The sequence below is a fragment of the Hypomesus transpacificus genome, chromosome 14 (assembly GCF_021917145.1).
Source record: "Hypomesus transpacificus isolate Combined female chromosome 14, fHypTra1, whole genome shotgun sequence".
Lineage (NCBI taxonomy): Eukaryota > Metazoa > Chordata > Actinopteri > Osmeriformes > Osmeridae > Hypomesus > Hypomesus transpacificus.
This window is the reverse complement of record NC_061073.1, coordinates 17404263-17423054: the sequence shown is the minus strand read 5'-3', so window position 1 is coordinate 17423054 and position 18792 is coordinate 17404263. Positions and strand designations below refer to the sequence as shown.

Below are 18792 nucleotides of genomic sequence, written 5' to 3'. Positions count from 1 at the left end.
TCACCTTCATGAGACGCTGTCATCGTAATCCACCACTCCATCATGCCGAGGTAAGTAGAGCTAACTACAACAGTAGGCTAACTAATGTGTGGGGGATTGCTAACCAGAATAACAAAGCTATATCCAACGTGGCCTGTGCCTGTGGCCTTGTTTCGCAACACTGTCAGTACCTCCAGGAAGCTAACAAGCTAGCTAACAAAAAGCGGAAAAAGCGTCACGCCGTGTTGAATTCTGGGTAAATTGCAACATTATGTTTTGTTTGGTCGCCATTTTCCAAGGTTGTCCCACGTCTGTTGTGTATCGAGGTAGGCATGCATATTCATATCTCCATCACATTTTCATATTAAATCATACACCTGAACTGTTTATATCATATTGAGAAGATCTAGTGCTTTCAAATCATATACATGCATGCATGATTATTTAAGGCAAATCATCCTTTATCAAGAAGATTTCACACAGCAATTTTTACAATAATCTTCTCCATCTGTTTAACTTCATTTTCAACCACTCTTTCGCTACAAGATAGGGGAAAACTTATAGAAATATACATAATTCTGTGGGCAATGTAGAACAGCAAACAGATTAGAAATAATATAACCCCCCCCAAAAAAAATAAAAACATTGCTAGCTAGCGGCAAGCTATTCCTCTCCATAGTTAAAAACGTTTGACTTTCTTCCACTATCAAATTGGCCAAAAAAGTTATAGATATTTTTGCTAAGTATAGCTAGCTAATATTTATTTAGCAAGTTTCACAGAAATCTGCAAAATAACAAGGCTATACAGTACTACTACGATCAGTAGTAGATGCCTGACACGAACACAGAAGCCTGATCGTGTAATGTTGTCCTGAAAAACTTGGGTTACTCCTACAAACAAATAGCCTGGTCCTAACCAGACTCTCGTACATTTATTGTACAGAGAGCCTGGGCTCAATCCATTGACAAGCGTTAACTTCCTTGACGGCGGGTACTCTGTTGAAATTTAAAACTATTGGATCTGCCAGAGCCACTCTGGATCTGGCATAACCCAACGCTAGTGTTCGCCTTAGCCAACTTCTTCACTACTAACGGAGCTAGCTGGAAAATCAAACGAAGCCCGTGGGGATCAAAGATTGTTCTTGCTCCGGCTTTGACGTCTGGATATTCGGCAGCGTTGCCACAACAGACCGAATGGCTTCACTCGGATCTTTCTCCGCCGCCATTACGGAACTATAACTCAAACTAGCGCACAACATCAACGTCATCGTACTCAGCCACTCCTTCTGTTTGCTGATTGGACCGGTAAAAAGTTTACCGGAGACATTTGACTAATATATCTAAAGCCCAGACGCAGTACAGAAGCAAAATGAAAATTGAGCGAAAGTACATAGGAGGGCAGAGCCAGGCAAACAAACAAATGCTTCGCAAAAAAAAAAAAAAAACGTGTTAAGAAACTTGTCTTTATCAAAATTTCTATTTGCATCTAACACTGTAGGAAATATCCCATTAACATCGCTAGGCAAAAGATGGATGACGATGATGACGACACATGTATTGTTCACGCCCAGTAATCGCTTAACCAAATTATGTTGTCATCAGTATTTAGTTTTGATGGCTGTTACCAATTAAACAACTGTTCATGATTCTCTTGTGTAAAATAAAGATACTTTGGTATTAGTAAAATGTTAATGAAAACATCTCAGTAAGGGACTAAGAAGCATTTCCATGTCACAGGGACACTGTTCAAGAGAAACCAGACACTCACTCAACCACAATAAACTGCAGAACAGGGTAACAGTTACAGTAAGGTTTGGAGGAACTGACAACGTTGAAACCACCGGGGGAGTTCTCAACCCCTCAGAACATCATGTTGCTCTGCCTACTCAGCACCCTTGAGAGGTGACGAAAATAAAACACAGCACCACACCTTATACCAGCTGTGATAATGTCAGTGACCCAGCCGGATCCACACCTTGAACCAGCTGTGATAATGACAGTGACTCAGGCGGATCCACACCTTGAACCAGCTGTGATAATGACAGTGACTCAGGCGGATCCACACCTTGAACCAGCTGTGATAATGACAGTGACTCAGGCGGATCCACACCTTGAACCAGCTGTGATAATGACAGTGACTCAGGCAGATCCACACCTTCAAATGTCATCCCTGGCCAACGTTGCACTCTTCCCTCTACATTTAGAAACGTAGTCACTTTATTATAAATGTCCTGTATTTACTGTACTTGTTGCATGTTAATCATGTGTTAATCAGGTAGAGTATGCCAACTGTAACAAGGACGAAGAGCTTGTTTGTTCCGGATCACAGACAGCAGACTGTTTGCGTGTAAAAAGATGAGACAGGAAGTTGTGACGTCAGTTTTGTTTCTTCCGCTCAACCGGTTTAATATTGGAGGAGAAAAAAATGTCTTATGAAAGTGAGAAAAGGTATAATTTCCTGTTTGAAAAGACACAACACATTGTAAATATTCTGCATTCATGTGAATATGAAAGAGTGATTAGCCTTTGAGCTGGTATTGCAGTCATTAAGATAAACATTTAATCGTGAATCCATAAATAATCTATAAGAATCCATTTTTTTTTTAAACTAAAAGAGGGACTTTATGCGTCAGATAGAATAGCACTAAAGCTAAGTATTTCTGTGGTAGGAGGATACTTGGCCCCTAGTATAATGTAATCTAACCCTAACCCTAACCCTAACCCTAACCCTGCTCAAGATAATGCTGAAAAAAATAATACACTTTACTGCACTACACCAGATTTACCCTAACCCAAAACACCTTCACACATGGACCACGACAGATTAAACAACATGCCTTCACACAATGGACTATAACACATTTAACCACAACACATTTGGCACTGCCACACACACTTCCATCCCACCTCACTACAGTATGCCAGAAATCTACAATCTACTAGTCATGGTGTGCAATGATTTGATTATTTCTGATGATTTAGATTTATTTCTTTGTTAACCAAAACACAAAAACGCACTTACTCGAGTCGCTAATTTATTAGATCAAAGAAATATAGGCCCTTGCAAGACAAGTGGTTTTCCTTAGAAACCCAGCTATTTGGATTCCACACTGTAAGTGAAGACCTCTTTAGCATTTTGACCCCCACCACACACCCCCACCACACACACGCACGCACTCCCCCCATCCCCCCCCCAAAACTCTCTGCCAGGATACAAAGTGTCCCTGACCTGTTCTGACAGGAAGCTAACCCCCATTAGCTAACCCCCATTACTAACCCCCAAGCTGTCCTGAGGAGCGGAGGGTTCTACTACAGCTGTGTGACGCTGGCTGTACGTTGAAGGCTGTGCCCACATCCGCTGCTCCCTAGTCAAGTCTTATCCTGGTTTCATGTGAGGACAGGCAGGCCAACTGATTTCTTACCACTCTGAAACAAGGATTCCACACTGCTGAGACTGACATGGTGTGTGAATAGTAATTTATTCTAGTCATCATCATCACCATATACAAAAGATTTAATTGAGCTGCATTTCTATCATGTTTTTCGTTTGAGAACTGATTTTTGTGATAGTACAATGTGATAATGTATATTTATTAGTGACCCCGTGTTAACTTAGGAGTGTATTTCACTATATAATAGTTTACCACCAAATCTGAGGTTGTAACGTTGAGATATTGCAAAAATGGCTTAATCCTCTAAATTGAGCACTCTAAGTATGCACACCCTCATTCTGTTCCGCACTTACAACCCAGGAGCACATCTGTCCACATCTGTACTGCCATCAGTCACTTTGTTTTTTAACTTGACCATGAATTTTTCTACTGCAACACACTTTCAAGCAACAGTTTTCAAGCAACAGACCACATATTTATACGGTAAACTACTTGAGAATCTGTGTCACCAAAGCCAAAGTGTAACTTGAATTTTATGAAACCTTCACGTACGAGCAGGATAGACAACAATTCTATGGGTTTGCTTATTCAATAACTATTGTATTCAATATCATACCTTTTGATCAATTAAATATGTTACGATTTGTTAACTATTTGACACAGTTTGAAATCCTTTACAATTAAAGGGGGCTGTTATCTTTTACCGGATGTCACACACATTTTTTGCTCGACATTGTAACGCGTTTAAAACGCCTTTACTACGCAACTGTAGTAGGTTATAGAAGAATTCACACAAAACAGTGGAACAAAAATAAAAGATTGATAACATTATGTATCTCTTACCGTATAGCCGTCTTTAATCCGTGCGGTCCACGAACAAATAACGTATTTCGTAGTAAGGGTGCTAAAATAATACATCTAGCAACGTGTAGAACTTGTTTACAAGTCTCTGCCAGAATTCTCATTGGTCCCTGTACCACGAGGGCGACGCCCAGAACCCCAGTCACTGATCTCGTTTCAAAACTTTCATCCCTTCCTTTAGGTCTTCTTCTCCCGTCTTCTTATTGGACCTGATTAGCCAAAAGGTATATAACGTGATAATTTACATCCATCTCATTCCTCTATTCCAATATATTTGGATGATTGATTTTAGGATTTTTTTTTAAAGTAACATTCAGTTTGCATCAGCCTACTTTCTATTTAGAGTTTTTTGTTTTTACTAAAACCGCTAGGCTAGAACATACCAGCAGATGGCGCTGTTACATGATACGGACCTGTCACTATTTAAACAATCAAATGTTGGCTGAAACTTTGTACACAAACAAAAGATGCATTCAGCTGCAAACTGATTAACTGTCTAACATCTCTTGTGCAGGTCAAAGGCCCCAATGGATCTTGGTGATTCTGTTGACTCCTGTCAAAACTACCCCAATATTTTTGTGCTCCTGAACCTGGCTCAAAATATTATCTTTTACATAAAATAATTGTAGCTGAAGACCAATACAGTATGGCAAAAATACCTGAATGTCTTAAATCTGGTTGCATTTTGCAGTATGCGGGCCAGCTTGCGTTTCTGGATATTCTGACCAACTCTTGATGTAGACAAAGAGGCGCAATACTGTACTCATCAGTTCGATGACGTGACGTGTTAGTATGTCCTAATTGCATGCATACTACATGCATTAGTATTGTCACAGCAGGTGGGGTGCAGAATAATAATAACTAAAAGTAAAAGTATGTGCTTTGGGATGCAACCTCAGTTGAAGCACCTTACAAATAGTTAAAGTGGCGCTCGTGATCAGCGCAGATTGTGGATGCGCAGTTGATTCTTGCAAACAAACCCAATTTCCCCCTCCCGAGTAAATATTCTTGTTGGCCAAGCTAGATGTTTCCCGGAGTTCCTGAACATTCAAAACTGCGAAATATCCCCAAATAATGTTGACGTTTGAGATATTCTTCTCAGCTTTATTCCAGTAACCTACATGACAAACACAATGTAGCCTTCATGTTAACGTTTTGATTAACCTTTTGGGTAAATATGCTCCAGATGGCGTCATCGGCTAATGACTTCATAAAATAGAATGCTGTGTAGAGGTTATTAGAATAATACCTTATTCTTATCTGTTTGATCAACTATATTACAATAATATAAATAATGCTGGCATGCTATTCTTTTTTAATCAGCAACATCTTTAAATTATTTTAATTAATTTAAAAAAGACACCATCGTCATTGCTTTCACACGTCTTTTTGTTTCACGTGCTGGGGGCGCTGTAGAGCGTATTTCTTGAAATGCAAAGAATGGATAAAGGACCTCACGGAAAAATAACTTTCTTCGATTGTCCATGTTTAACGTCATGGAAATGCTTAGTCTTATTCCTTGCAGAACGGAAGAGAGAGGCTAGGGCTTGCCTGTGATGTGCTCCGTTGTCAGTCACCGTTTTTTTGTTGTTGGCTACTCCCTTCTTTTTTTCTAAGGTATCAAGATGAAGATGTGCGAGAACCTGTTTAACACGGAAAATTGAGCAAGTTTCCAAAGGAATGTGAAGCAAAACTGAACTAGCACAAGGATAGCCTAACTACTCCTCCCTCTCAGGGTTTGCATTTGAAGCACCTTGTTATGGAATATAATATTTTGAGATCTCTAGATCATGTCTGTAGGATGTACGGCAAATCTGTTTGGGAATATTAGATTACGCAATGGTAGCTCGAATCCCGTGGATTACAACGACCATACAATCTGAATTGCTTGTCGATGAAAACCGATGTTTGTAGGCTATTCTTTGGAGGAAAAAGTTTCCACACAGCACAAGAAGATCAATTATGTTTTCAAACATCCAAGCTTTGTCATCAACCTATACTAACTAACTGGAACAAAAGATGCTTTATGAAATGATGGAACGTTATCAGTAGGATTCTGAAATTGATACGACCATTGTTGAGCACGGTAACCGCAGTAGGCTATATGAAGTTATTTTATAGCAGCTGGAAGAAGACATTTTAGCTAAAACCTACAAATCTATCGCTAAATATGAAAAGCGTGTGTTTATGGACATAATGGTTTACGAAATGCTACAGTCTGTTTTATGAAAGGTCAATACGATTGTTTGAAGAGTACTGTAGCCTACTCTCTTCAGTTTTTGGTGTAATCTGACCCTTGTGGTGGTGTCATTTGAGCTTTAAATCACTAATTTGACAAAAACGTATGTCACACTTCAGAAAAGTGTTACGTGAGCATGCTGCGATTACATGAGCAGTAGCAGCATCATGATGATTTGAGGCAGGGTGCAATTTATGTGCAGATGCTTTTTCACAGGTTTTGAGTCAAAATGTCTGTGAAAGCTAAGGCCCTTTACACTTTCCAAAGCGAAAACAAAGAAGAGATCAGCATCCAGGAGAATGAGGAGCTTGTTATATTTAACGAGCACTCTGTGGATGGTTGGCTACAAGGGGAGAACAGTCGAGGGGAGAAAGGTCTCTTTCCAGCCTCGTACGTGGAGATCGTCCGTCCTCGCTCCAACTCAAACCTGACAGACTGCTCCATAAGCCCAGCTGGTTCTCTAGGTAATGACTCCTCCTACTTCACCTCTGCCCCAAACACCCCATTTCACATGGAGCAGAGGTACTATGATGACGAGGACGACGACTGGGACGACTGGGACGACAGCTCCACCGTGGTGGAAGACGACGACCCGAGGAGGGGAAGTGGGGCAAACGGACATTCTCATCAGAACCCGCACTCCAACAACCCCAATGTCCACTACCGTGCTAAACCTTACATGGAGAGGCAGGACAGTATTTCCAGCTCGCGGAAGGGCAGCATGGTGGGCAGGAACTTGAACCGGTTCTCAAGCTTTGTGCGCTCAGGGGTAGAGGCGTTTGTATTGGGCGATGTCCCTATGATGGCCAAGATAGCTGAGTCATACACCATTGAGATGGGCCCCAAAGGGCCCCAGTGGAAAGAGAGCCCTCAGCCTTTCTCCTGTTCTGTGGAGGACCCTACCAAACAGACCAAGTTCAAGGGCATCAAGACCTATATATCTTACCGGGTCACCCCCAGCCATACAGGGCGACCCGTCTACCGCCGGTACAAGCACTTCGATTGGCTTTACAACCGTCTGCTGCATAAGTTCACCGTCATCTCTGTGCCTCACTTGCCAGAGAAACAGGCCACAGGGCGTTTTGAAGAGGACTTCATCGAGAAGCGCAAAAGACGGTTGGTCATCTGGATGGACCACATGACCAGTCATCCTGTCCTTTCACAGTACGAGGGCTTGGAACACTTCCTTATGTGTGCTGATGACAAGCAGTGGAAGCTGGGCAAGCGGCGGGCGGAGAAAGATGAGATGGTGGGTGCCCACTTCATGCTGACCTTTCAGATTCCCAATGAGCACCAGGATCTACAGGACGTGGAGGAGCGCGTGGATACCTTCAAGTCCTTTGCTAGGAAGATGGATGAAAGCGTCATGCAGCTGACCCACGTCGCCTCAGAACTGGTTCGAAAACACCTTGGTGGCTTCAGGAAAGAGTTTCAGCGCCTGGGAAATGCGTTCCAGTCCATCAGCCAGGCGTTCATGCTTGACCCTCCCCACAGCTCGGATGCCCTCAACAATGCCATTTCACACACAGGCCGCACTTATGAGAACATTGGGGAGATGTTTGCAGAGCAACCTAAGTATGACCTCTTCCTCATGCTGGACAGACTGTCACTCTACCAAGGCCTGCTTGCAAATTTCCCAGACATAATTCATCTGCAAAAAGGTAATGTGCCCCAGTGAAATTGATAGTCCTTTTTAGTTTAGGCTGTAGTTACTCTTAAAAAAAACATCCTTCATTGTTATCATGGAGGATTGTAAATTAAATTGAACTGGAAGCAGACAGGTTCCATCACTTCAGTAGTGCAGGGTAATACTTGGATCTTGGATGAAATGAAAAAGTCCACCCTACTGCTTCCTCTTGTCCAAACTACTGCTTCCTCTTGTCCAAACTACTGCTTCCTCTTGTCCAAACTACTGCTTCCTCTTGTCCACACCACTGCTTCCTCTTGTCCACACTGTGAGAGAGACATTCCATCTCCTCAATTAGCCTGGTCCAAGATAAAAAGCTAAGAAATATGAAACTTACAAACAGGGTAGCCTATGCCCAAAGTTCAAATTAACTCACAAATATCAAACTGTGGTTAAATACCAATAGGGCCCCATAAGTTGCAACCATCAAACAAGTCTAAATAGTCATATCATGACACAGTATTTTCCACTGGATGACTGTATTTAGATTCATTTGTTGGTTTATTTTCAGTTGTAACTTATCTCTATTGGTTTCATTAGGCCTATACCTGTTAAATACAATGAAGTGCTTAAATGTGCTGGTCTGAATGGGATTGAAGTCTGATGGAAACTTCTGCTTTACACAAAGCTGATTTTCACTATAATATTTGATTTAACAGGATACCTGAACTTGTTGTCGTATACTGCATTACACTTCACTCAGAAAAGTGTATCCCATTTTCTAGTGCTACTAACTTATATAAAAGCCTGTGTTCCCAGCATCTGGTAGGACTGTCCTGCAGAATATGTTTTTATGGAAGTTTCAAGTACTCTTAAGTCAAGGCACAGGAATGTACTGGTCTGGCACGTGCAATGCTGCTAAATCTGCTTAGTCAGGAATCTTCTAGCATGCAAGCAGGCACCTGCATAATGTGAGGTAACTTGAACACTTCAGTAATTCCCAACCAGGGTAATGCAGGTGGGCCGCCAAACCAGTGAAAACAAAAATATGAAAAATGTATAAATATCAAAATATGTCCCCGAAGTGCAAAAGGCATTAGACACATGTATTAATGTGTTTGCAGGCTTTGCATATACATTTAGAAATGTAGCAGGCTCTATGTGAAATAATGTGTTTGACATAGGTTGTATGCCTAAATGAAAGTTCTTCCGAGTTGTGGCACTGCACAGTTTGAACGGTCTGATTTTTCTATTGTTGAAATGCTAAAAGTATTTAGCGGTAGTCCACAACTCCATATCAAAGCTTCATGTTTGAGCTCAGATAAACCTGCTATCAGGTGCTGTGTGTCCCGGGGGGAAAGGAGGGGCTAGCTCAATCAGGATTGTTCACATTTCTTTTGCATTAGTTGTTTGCGTAGTAGGTTCACATTTGCAGGCCACACCCAACATCAAAAAACAGAACACTGGTTCTCTACTGCAGTTTAAGAGATGAGAATTTGATGGGTCATTACGCCTTCTTTATTTGTTAGTGTTTGATCCATGAACCAAACCGTGACCCCCTCTCCATTTCTCCCTCACTGCTCAGTTACTAAGGACTATACTTTCAGTCTCAGTCAGTCCTTTTCTTTCCCCCTCCCCACTTCTGTGAGAATCCTGTGTATCCAGTCGTGCGAAATTGCAAGCTTTTCGATGGTGTAGCTGACTAAAGTGGTGGGAATGAGAGGTGGTTGTGTGTGTGTGTGTGTGTGTGTGTGTGTGTGTGTGTGTGTGTGTGTGTGTGTGTGTGTGTGTGTGTGTGTGTGTGTGTGAGTGTGAGTGTGAGTCGAAACCCCAGTTTGATCCCTGGGGGTGGGTAGTTGAAGGAGGAAGTGATACTGACGAGCGACGTCATGACATCTGTGACTGTAGTACCATTGACATCAGATACTAAAGTTCGGCTCAGCTGACTCCTTCCTGCATCCCTCCGGCCCACTGTTAGAGCACCCGTGATATGTGCAGATGCATCGCACTCCTGCTTAAGTTCACCCATGGGCATCATGATGGCATTACCATCAGCCTTGGAGCTGGAATCTGTGCAAGCTCTTAGGCTGCTACAAGACAGAAGGAATGTCAATTGTTGTCATCAAACACTGCCTTCACGTTGATTGGTTCTCTAATACTGATCATTGATACTCTACCCCTTTAGCCTACATGTAACTGAACAAATGTTTGTCAGTGGTTTGTTCATTTTGAAATGGCGGTAAAGCTAACCTAGACTGACCTCATGTTGTAGACGTTTTATCTTGACTTTGTGCTGAAATGTGCCCACTGCATCAACGATGACGATAACTCAGATAACACCAGTTGATGATTAGACTAAAAGCCTGTTTGCTTATTGCTGCAGCTGAGGTTTATATGCTGCAACAGAGCGCTTCGCTTGATGTGATACATGTTCCTCAGAATGAAATCCAGCTGTGACAACATACCAGACACACAGACTTAAGATTCACCACGCATGTAGGCTACACATTTTATCTCTCGCCTGACTCCTCTTACTGTGTACTGACTACTACCACCGTCTGAACTCTGATATTGTTGTATGTATGAACTTGTGGAACATCTCGGGTGTGGTGGGGTGAGCTCAGTATGGCACTAATAAAGCAGGGCTGGGTTGGACAGGCTCCAGAGAGAGAGTATTCTCGTACCTAACCACCTTCTCACTGTCATTCTTTTGTCAACTCCCTTTTCAGTTTCTTGTTTTCTCATTCCCTCATTCCCCCTCTCCTGAAGGTGTTCCTTTACCTTTTAGGTCTAGTTCTCTTTCACTATCCCACTGGTACCTTTTAGGTCTAGTTCTCTTTCACTATCCCACTGGTACCTTTTAGGTCTAGTTCTCTTTCACTATCCCACTGGTACCTTTTAGGTCTAGTTCTCTTTCACTATCCCACTGGTACCTTTTAGGTCTAGTTCTCTTTCACTATCCGACTGGTACCTTTTAGGTCTAGTTCTCTTTCACTATCCCACTGGTTGGTATGACTTCAATTCTAAAGGAGTAGATCAAGTCTGGTCCATACAATGACTTGAGCATTTTGAGCTTGGGCCGGATCTGATCCTATATGGACCTCGATCAAAGCATGAAAACAGATCTGATCCTATAGTTGGACCTTGATCAAAGCATGAAAACAGATCTGATCCTATAGTTGGACCTTGATCAAAGCATGAAAACAGATCTGATCCTATAGTTGGACCTTGATCAAAGCATGAAAACAGATCTGATCCTATAGTTGGACCTTGATCAAAGCATGAAAACAGACAGATGTGACCGTGAGGACTGTGAGAGTCTGACATTAGAGTAATACTGACTCTGATTGGTGTTACTGAAACGGTTCTATCATGTCTTGTATTTTGTCTATGTTCTTCAACGCTGGGTTTTAATTCTAATAACAACTGCCAAAATAAGCCATTTCCGACAAAACACTTTTAACAGGTCCTGAATGGCCCGTCGTTTTCCTTGGTATGACTAATGCAGTGAGTTAACATGTAGGCCTAATTGCATTAACACTTAAATTAAGTCCCAGACATTTGTGAATCTGTTTATTAATTAAAACAATCATGTGGTTGTGGCAAATAGCTGTACTTTGTTCCTCTTCACTCAAGTATCCTTCTGTGAGGAAAACAACCCTCTGAAGTCCAAACAGAGAAACAAGACGGGAGATTGCAAAACTGATTCGCCCGCACATTCCGTTTTAGCACATCTAGTTGGCCTATCATGTTCACAGCCAGATCGAGGCTCACTGAGACTTCACTGCATTCAGTTGTGCTCTTTCTGCCTTTTCTGCTCTCTTCCTTTATTTATTCAACTTTAAACTCTAGGTTATGGTAGTTTTTCTTTCTTATAATCAAACCAAACCTTACCACATTTCAGTATGATTCTTATTGCCACAGAATTAAATCCAACTGGACTGCAATGAGGATCTCTTCTCACTTGGGCTCTCCTAGCATATGTGCCTTTTTAAATGGAAAAACCCCATTGATTATGAGGTTGGCTGTCCAGACAAATGTGCTTCTAGCGGAAACAGCCTTGCGCCTGAATTAAAGCTTTGTGGTGCTTTGCAGCCAGTGGATCCATTCATTTAGGTGGGTGTAGGTGTACTCCTATGGGCACATATGAAGCCCTCTGTGACATTGCTTTCATCAAGCCTGAACATGCTACTAATGACATACAAAAAGTCACAGGGAACAGTGTTGATGGTTTGCTGACATGTTTGTGTTTTACCATGCATCGAAGGAGAAGCTGCATTCATCATTTGGTGTGAAAATGTGTTTAGTGGGGATGGCTATGTTGCCGGTTGGTGCACATAAACTTAGCAGTGAGCTGCACAACTTACAGACAGCAGGACAGAGGAAGAAAAGATTAGTTCTAGTAAGGATCATCAACCTATGTGTTGTCATGACAGCAAATTCCTTAGAGTGCAGTAGATTGTGGGTAATCATAGTATTGCTTTGGTTTGACATTCATGGAGACCTTAAATACTATCAAATTGAAGCTGACTGTCTGCCTGTCGACCTCCCAGTGTATCAATGGAAATCAAGAGAGTTTATGGTATCACAATATGGGAGGATACAAAACAGTTAACATAACCTTTTGCAGTCACTGAAAAAGGACACTGCATGCTAGATAGCTTGTGTTTAGCTCTTTAGATAGGGCTCCTAGAAATGGCCTTGTCGCTCCGTCTGTTTTCCTCATTCAAAGTTGCATGGCATTATAAACTCTGGCAATATTGTGACCTCTGACCTACATCAGTGACACAGGCCTTTCCTAGTCACACCTTACAAAGACCCAACTTTTGGCTGTGCAGTCATAATAAGAGAGAATAATAACAATGTATCCATGATACAAGAACATAATAGATTTCTCTCCTGGACATAACCAAGGGTTATCTGCTCATGAGCTTAATATTGCAAGGTATAGATCAAACATTGTTTATTATATTCAGAACATTTCAAACAGTATAGAAATAATAAAGTAATCACTATCTTTAATTGTTGCTAACTGATCAATGGTTTAAAGACAGACCTCTTAATGGCATGAAGAAATCTGGAAATGGTTCAGCTCTCCTTCCCCTCTCATCTCCCGTCCCCTTAAGGCAGCCCCTTTGTCCGTTTCCCTCCTATCTGCTAATGCAGGTTCTCCCCTCATGTGGAAAACAATACATTAATGTAGGTCAATAAACACTACAGACTGTTTAACATGGCTTCCACCGTCACAACAGGGATGTGCCCTAGATGCCTGTCAAACATTCAAATGAGCGAATCTTAATGTGGCTTTTCGGACAGAAACCAGTGTCTAGATTCAAGTTGAGGCACAATCTCATGAAAAGCAGTCTGGCCACTTGCCACCCTGTTGCTGCTGTGTTCCATACTTACTGAGTGATGTCATCGCAGGGAGGGCCCAATGTGGCAACAACTTGATTTCCTTCAGCAATAGTGAGGAGTTTGGTGTGCCTCTATAGCTATGCTAAGATCACATCATTTCTTGTTTCTTTTTCCTCCTGTGCTTGCTGCTCAGGCTCTGTTGTCTAGTGATCCTTGATGAATGACGATGTTACGATAAAGGTGCCTTACAAACAGTTTGTTAAAGGTTTTCCAGGTGTCCATAAACCCATACAGGTCTAGTTCCAGTATAAGATTCACAGCAGATTCCATGAGGAATTATGATTAAAAATAGCACATTTACACTGGACTAATACAGACGGAATGTTTAGCTCGTGGTGGATGAGTTCTGGGGCAATCTCTGAGCCCTGCTTCGTTTGGGGTTTGCTGGAACCTAAAGAACTTTTTCTGTTCTCAAAGTGACGGTCTTTATATGCCAACCTCAATTTGATGTCCAATCACACATCACATTACCTAGATAATGTTCTTTCCCTCTACTGCTATGAGATACAGGTCACTTGCTTACTAAGCTTGGAAGTTCTTAGTGCACTGCACTTGCATGGGGGGAGACCTCCAGTGTAACCTCTCTAGCTAGACACTCATCCTTACTGACGTGCTCCTGTCCTGCAGGTGCGTTTGCCAAGGTGAAGGAAAGCCAGAGGATGAGTGATGAAGGGAAGATGGAGCAGGACGAGGCGGATGGTGTTCGCAAGCGCTGCCGAACGGTGGGGTTTGCTCTGCAAGCTGAGATGAACCACTTCCATCAGCGCCGGGAAGTGGACTTCAAGGAGATGATGCAGGCCTACCTCAAAGAGCAGATCGCCTTCTATCAGCGTGTGGGCCAGCAGCTGGAACGCACCCTGCACATGTACGACACCCTGTAGAGCAACATGTACGACACCCTGAAGAGCCCAAGGTCGTGTCTCTGTCCGTCTGGGTAACAGTGACTGCCCTGTCCAAACAGCATTCATGGTTTTCTAACCAGCCTTAGAATACTGGCAATTGGGTTTTGGATATGGTTGAACAATGCAATCACAACACAATGGTAGCATTTTTGAAGAGGTTGACAGCTAATAACAATAAATTCTCACCCTTACCCTATTTTACTTGTTAGAGGCAAAGTGTGAGTTTCATGCCAGATGTGAGAGATTTGGTACCCCAGATGGATAATGCCTCCCAGACATAGAACACGTAGCTTGTTTTTGCATACATTTCCAGGGAGTGTCATCATGTTATGCAAATGTTTTGTTCAAGGTATTTAGAAGAATCTTTATAGGCTCCAGTTAGCATTAGCCCTCCAAACTTTGAACCAGCTATTTACAGCAGCAAAAACTTCACAAAACCCACATTATGACTGTCTTTCAGGCCTTGGGTTAGGGCTTCTTATACAAAAGCACTGGCCAAATGTAACAAATAGATGGAGTAAATTATTTACTTGTGAAGTTTAATTCTGTCACATCAGGAAGTACGTGACTGTGCATTGAATTACCTGCAGTTTGAACACTTGAATCTCAAGACATGGGTGAAGTGGGCTTTTCAGGGACAAGTGGATGTAAATATGAGTCGTGATTTACTAACATTTCTCATATTCCACATCCACTTAAACCTAGAAAACACAACGCCCCATACCCATTATCCACTTGTGTAATAACTTAGTTATATCATACTGTACTTAGTAGTAATTTGTAATTTCATAGCAGTTCTATATAACTTATTACCACAGGTTTTACAATGTAGTTGCTTGGTGTAAGGCTTTATAATGTGTTCTGCTAAACAGTCATATACAGTAGTAATACATGAAACACCTAAAAGCCACAAGCTGTATTAACCCCTGTGCTGCCTTCGGGTCACATGGTCACATTCATAACGAACCATCGTTGTGTTTACCCAATTAAACCCCATACAAAAACAAATACAAATAATTGTATTTGAACCTTCGCAATGTGGGGGGTCTGAGACAGCCCAACGGTTAAAAGAAAATGCTTCACTTTGTTTTTGTATGCGGTAAAGTTGTCGCAATACGACGGTGGGTCATATTGACCCGTAGATAACACAAGGGTTCCAAAAAGAGGATCGGGTATGTTCCCCTCATGCGGTGCAGTGATCGAGCAATATGTGGAAAAGTTGTATTTCTTGGCAGGGACCATTTCCAGTTGAAATACAAACATGATGCTTGAAGTGAACAACTAAGGGCTCAGCTAATTGGATGATGTAGCCTTACTGTCTTTGTCCTCAAGTTCAAATCCTAGACAAGCCAGAATTGTGCCTGTTGAAGGTTAGTGGGTTCCAAGCAACTATAGGAGCTTCAGGTTAATTAGTAGGGCTGTCAACTACTTCAATATGAAGGCAAGGTGGAGCATTTGACTGCAGATCAAGAGCTTGCAGGTCCAAATGCCCACCTGTGTGTTGCTGTTGGACCTGAATGTTGCTTTATAACTTCTAGCTTCAGAAGAAATCCAGTTTTTACTCAGCAGCAGGCCATCCCGAAACTACCCCCACCTTCTCAAAATGATTCTAAAGTCTAGCTTTGTGTTCTTCAACCTGAAGCTACCAAGTGAAAACTTTAGTAATGGGCTCGTACAAGGAATACATTTGAGACAAGCATGTCAGTTTTTGTGTCAGTAAAAACATTGAAAGGTGTGTTGTGGTTCGGTTACCTTTGACAGCCATAATAATTACAAATATAATGTTCTTTGTGTGGTTTTAGTTAAAGAAGTGCCTTAAGAAACCAAGGCATGTTAGTGTGTATGTGTTCAAGACTTCATCTGATTCTTCTTTTTTGAAGAGAAATGGAGCCCTGAATTTCCTGTTCTTCAGTTTGCACAGTTCAACTGGTGGACCTGTGTTTGTGTGCATCAGAGAGGATACAGGGGAATATGTACAGTATGCTGTAGATTGGTCCAAATTAAACCAGTCTGTTACTTACCTAATACTGATTCCAAACAAATGATTGTCCAAATCTATAATATACTGATTGGTTGTTATCAAAGTAGACATCATATAGGAATGTGTGGCTAAGTTATTTTCAGGTTTATATGAACCAGTTAAGGGGTAGCCACAACCTAAGACAGCTCCACATTCAAGTTATTTCATGTATTGCGCAACAGTTCAAGTCATTTTTCTCTACCAGGTTTGTGATTATTTAACTAGTTATTTTCTTTTGTGCTCTTAAGCACTATTATTAGTATTATGCAAAGTGTTCTTAGACTACAGAATATGTGTCCTGTCTGAACCTGTGCATTGCTTTGAAATGATCAGCTCTTATTTCCAGTTATACACATATTGTAGTTAAAACAATCCAAAAACAATAATAGATGGAAGTGCATTAATTATATGTTTACTCCATGGCACTCCATGTCACTGTGGGAATGGTTGACATGGTTCACATTTCCATCCAGGTGGGTGACTGCATTCCAGGTGTTGAATCTCTTTCAATCTTATTTTTGTCTTTTTTTCTTTTCTTTTTTCTGTTGTCTCTTTTTGCACAGTTGTGTTGCTCTAAGACCAAAGTAAACCCATTACTTTCCACTGGAAATTTTTCTTTTTTTTTATGCTGAAGGGTTAATTGTTTATTGTTAAATCCCTTGAGTCTTAAGAAAGTTTTTTTTCTCATTCGCTATTTTAATGCAAATGTGAGGATAAAAAAACACTTTGAAATGGGAGACGAGAAGGATTTTCTTTGGTGACTGCAAAACACGTTGTCTTTTTTACGACAACCACTGGCAGCCTGATAATAAAGACATTCCCTAAATGTTGAGAGTAATTTAGTGTTTGGTGAGGGGAAGCATTTTCTGGTTGCACACATGATTTAATCTTGAAAAGGATGTGTGAAATGGGGGCTGATACATGAAGTGTTTTTCTCAGAGGAAGAGGAAGAGGACTAGTGTTAGGATTGGAGGATCTACATCTTAATAAAAGATCATTATAATGATGTGTTTTGTTCATTTCTGCAGCAGTGTGTTGGGTGTATTTCTTTATTTTTACCAACAAATATTCGCTGTAAATGTGTCCTATCAATGAATGAATGGGTTCAACTTTGCAAGATGCAGACCCATTCACACACAGCTGTTTTGTGTGATACTTCTTATGCCTAAAAACCAGAAGTATATGCAGCTGACTGTCTAGCCGTTACAAGTCTGCAGAGCTTTGAGATGAACCAGCAGTTTTCTATAAAAGCACTGCATGCTGGGAAGTGCATAGAAACGGCACTGGAGGCCAAGCTGCTTCAGGTATTTCAAAAGAATCGCCTGGGGAACGCTACAAACAGATTCTTTAATGTAGTCCACTTACTGACAGTTGGCTGGGAAATTCAAACAGGCCTAATGTAGGCTTAATATAACTCAATAATAAGTATCCTTTGTTGTAAACCAATACCAATATGAACACCATGATTGTACATGAGCATTAACCCCCCCGCTACACACACACACGCACACACAGGGATCCTAGTTAAAGCCGTCCCACCCCCATTTGACCACAGACCTACGCCTCGGAGATAATATAATAAACAAACAGCATGGCAGGCTGTCCAGACAGATGCTCTTAAGATATGGTCATGCATGTCATGATCTGCACCAGCGTCTTGCAGAACCACAACAGATGGTCATGGCCAGGACATTGGGTGCTTGTTTAACTCCTCTTCTACCAACACTACTGTAGTGTCCCACACCTTGACCCACACCTCACCACGGTAGCAGAAAGGAGCAAACATATCCCCATACCCTTTGTCCTCTCTGTCTCTAAATCTAAACTTAGTATCATTAGGGCAACAGCCACTTTTATTCTTACTGTTTACAAATGAGTTGAAAACAATACTTGAAACTACATGTTACATTGTCAGTCAACAGTAGTAAACCACTGCTGTTCTCTCTTGGGTATATATTTGGTTAAATCTGTGTTTATAGACTGTGTTATTTGGTAACCATGAAGCACAGTGTGTAACTGATCTGCACTGCTTTGGTTTTCATCTCTAAAGTTCTGTGCAAAGTAGTCCCAACCTCTGGCAGTCTCTCCCTCACCCAGCAAACTGTTATTGACTATTTGTGGGGGAGGGGCATCTATTTAAACCACATAGATGTATGGATATTCCATGGAACCTAGAGGGGATATGTGACATTCTAGGGATAAGGGGCCATTGCCCAGTTTAGCTCCAGATTTCTTCTGGAAAGTTCCAGTATTAACTATGTAACTGCTCTTGAATTTGTGAAGTAGAAATCCTTACACTTAAACATCTCCCTTGAGTTCATATCCTGAAGTGATGACATCACCAGAATCCAGAGAGG

General features: G+C 41.5%; 1 protein-coding gene across 1 annotated transcript; it reads left to right on the top strand.

Annotated features, from left to right (window-relative positions):
- Positions 1 to 5653: 5653 nt before the first annotated feature.
- Positions 5654 to 17441, top strand: snx33 (sorting nexin 33). Its single transcript, XM_047033697.1, has 2 exons — positions 5654 to 8132; positions 14141 to 17441. Exons 1-2 carry the CDS (start codon positions 6701 to 6703, stop codon positions 14392 to 14394), a joined length of 1686 nt encoding a protein of 561 aa, XP_046889653.1. The 5' UTR covers positions 5654 to 6700; the 3' UTR covers positions 14395 to 17441.
- Positions 17442 to 18792: the final 1351 nt, after the last annotated feature.

What these genes read in the sequence shown, in the direction of transcription:
- snx33 (XM_047033697.1), top strand. Translation starts at nt 6,701, where the DNA reads ATGTCTGTGAAAGCTAAGGCCCTTTACACTTTCCAAAGCGAAAACAAA. An exon ending in CATAATTCATCTGCAAAAAG is followed by an intron (nt 8,133 to 14,140) that starts GTAATGTGCCCC and finishes CCTGTCCTGCAG; the next exon opens with GTGCGTTTGCCAAGGTGAAG.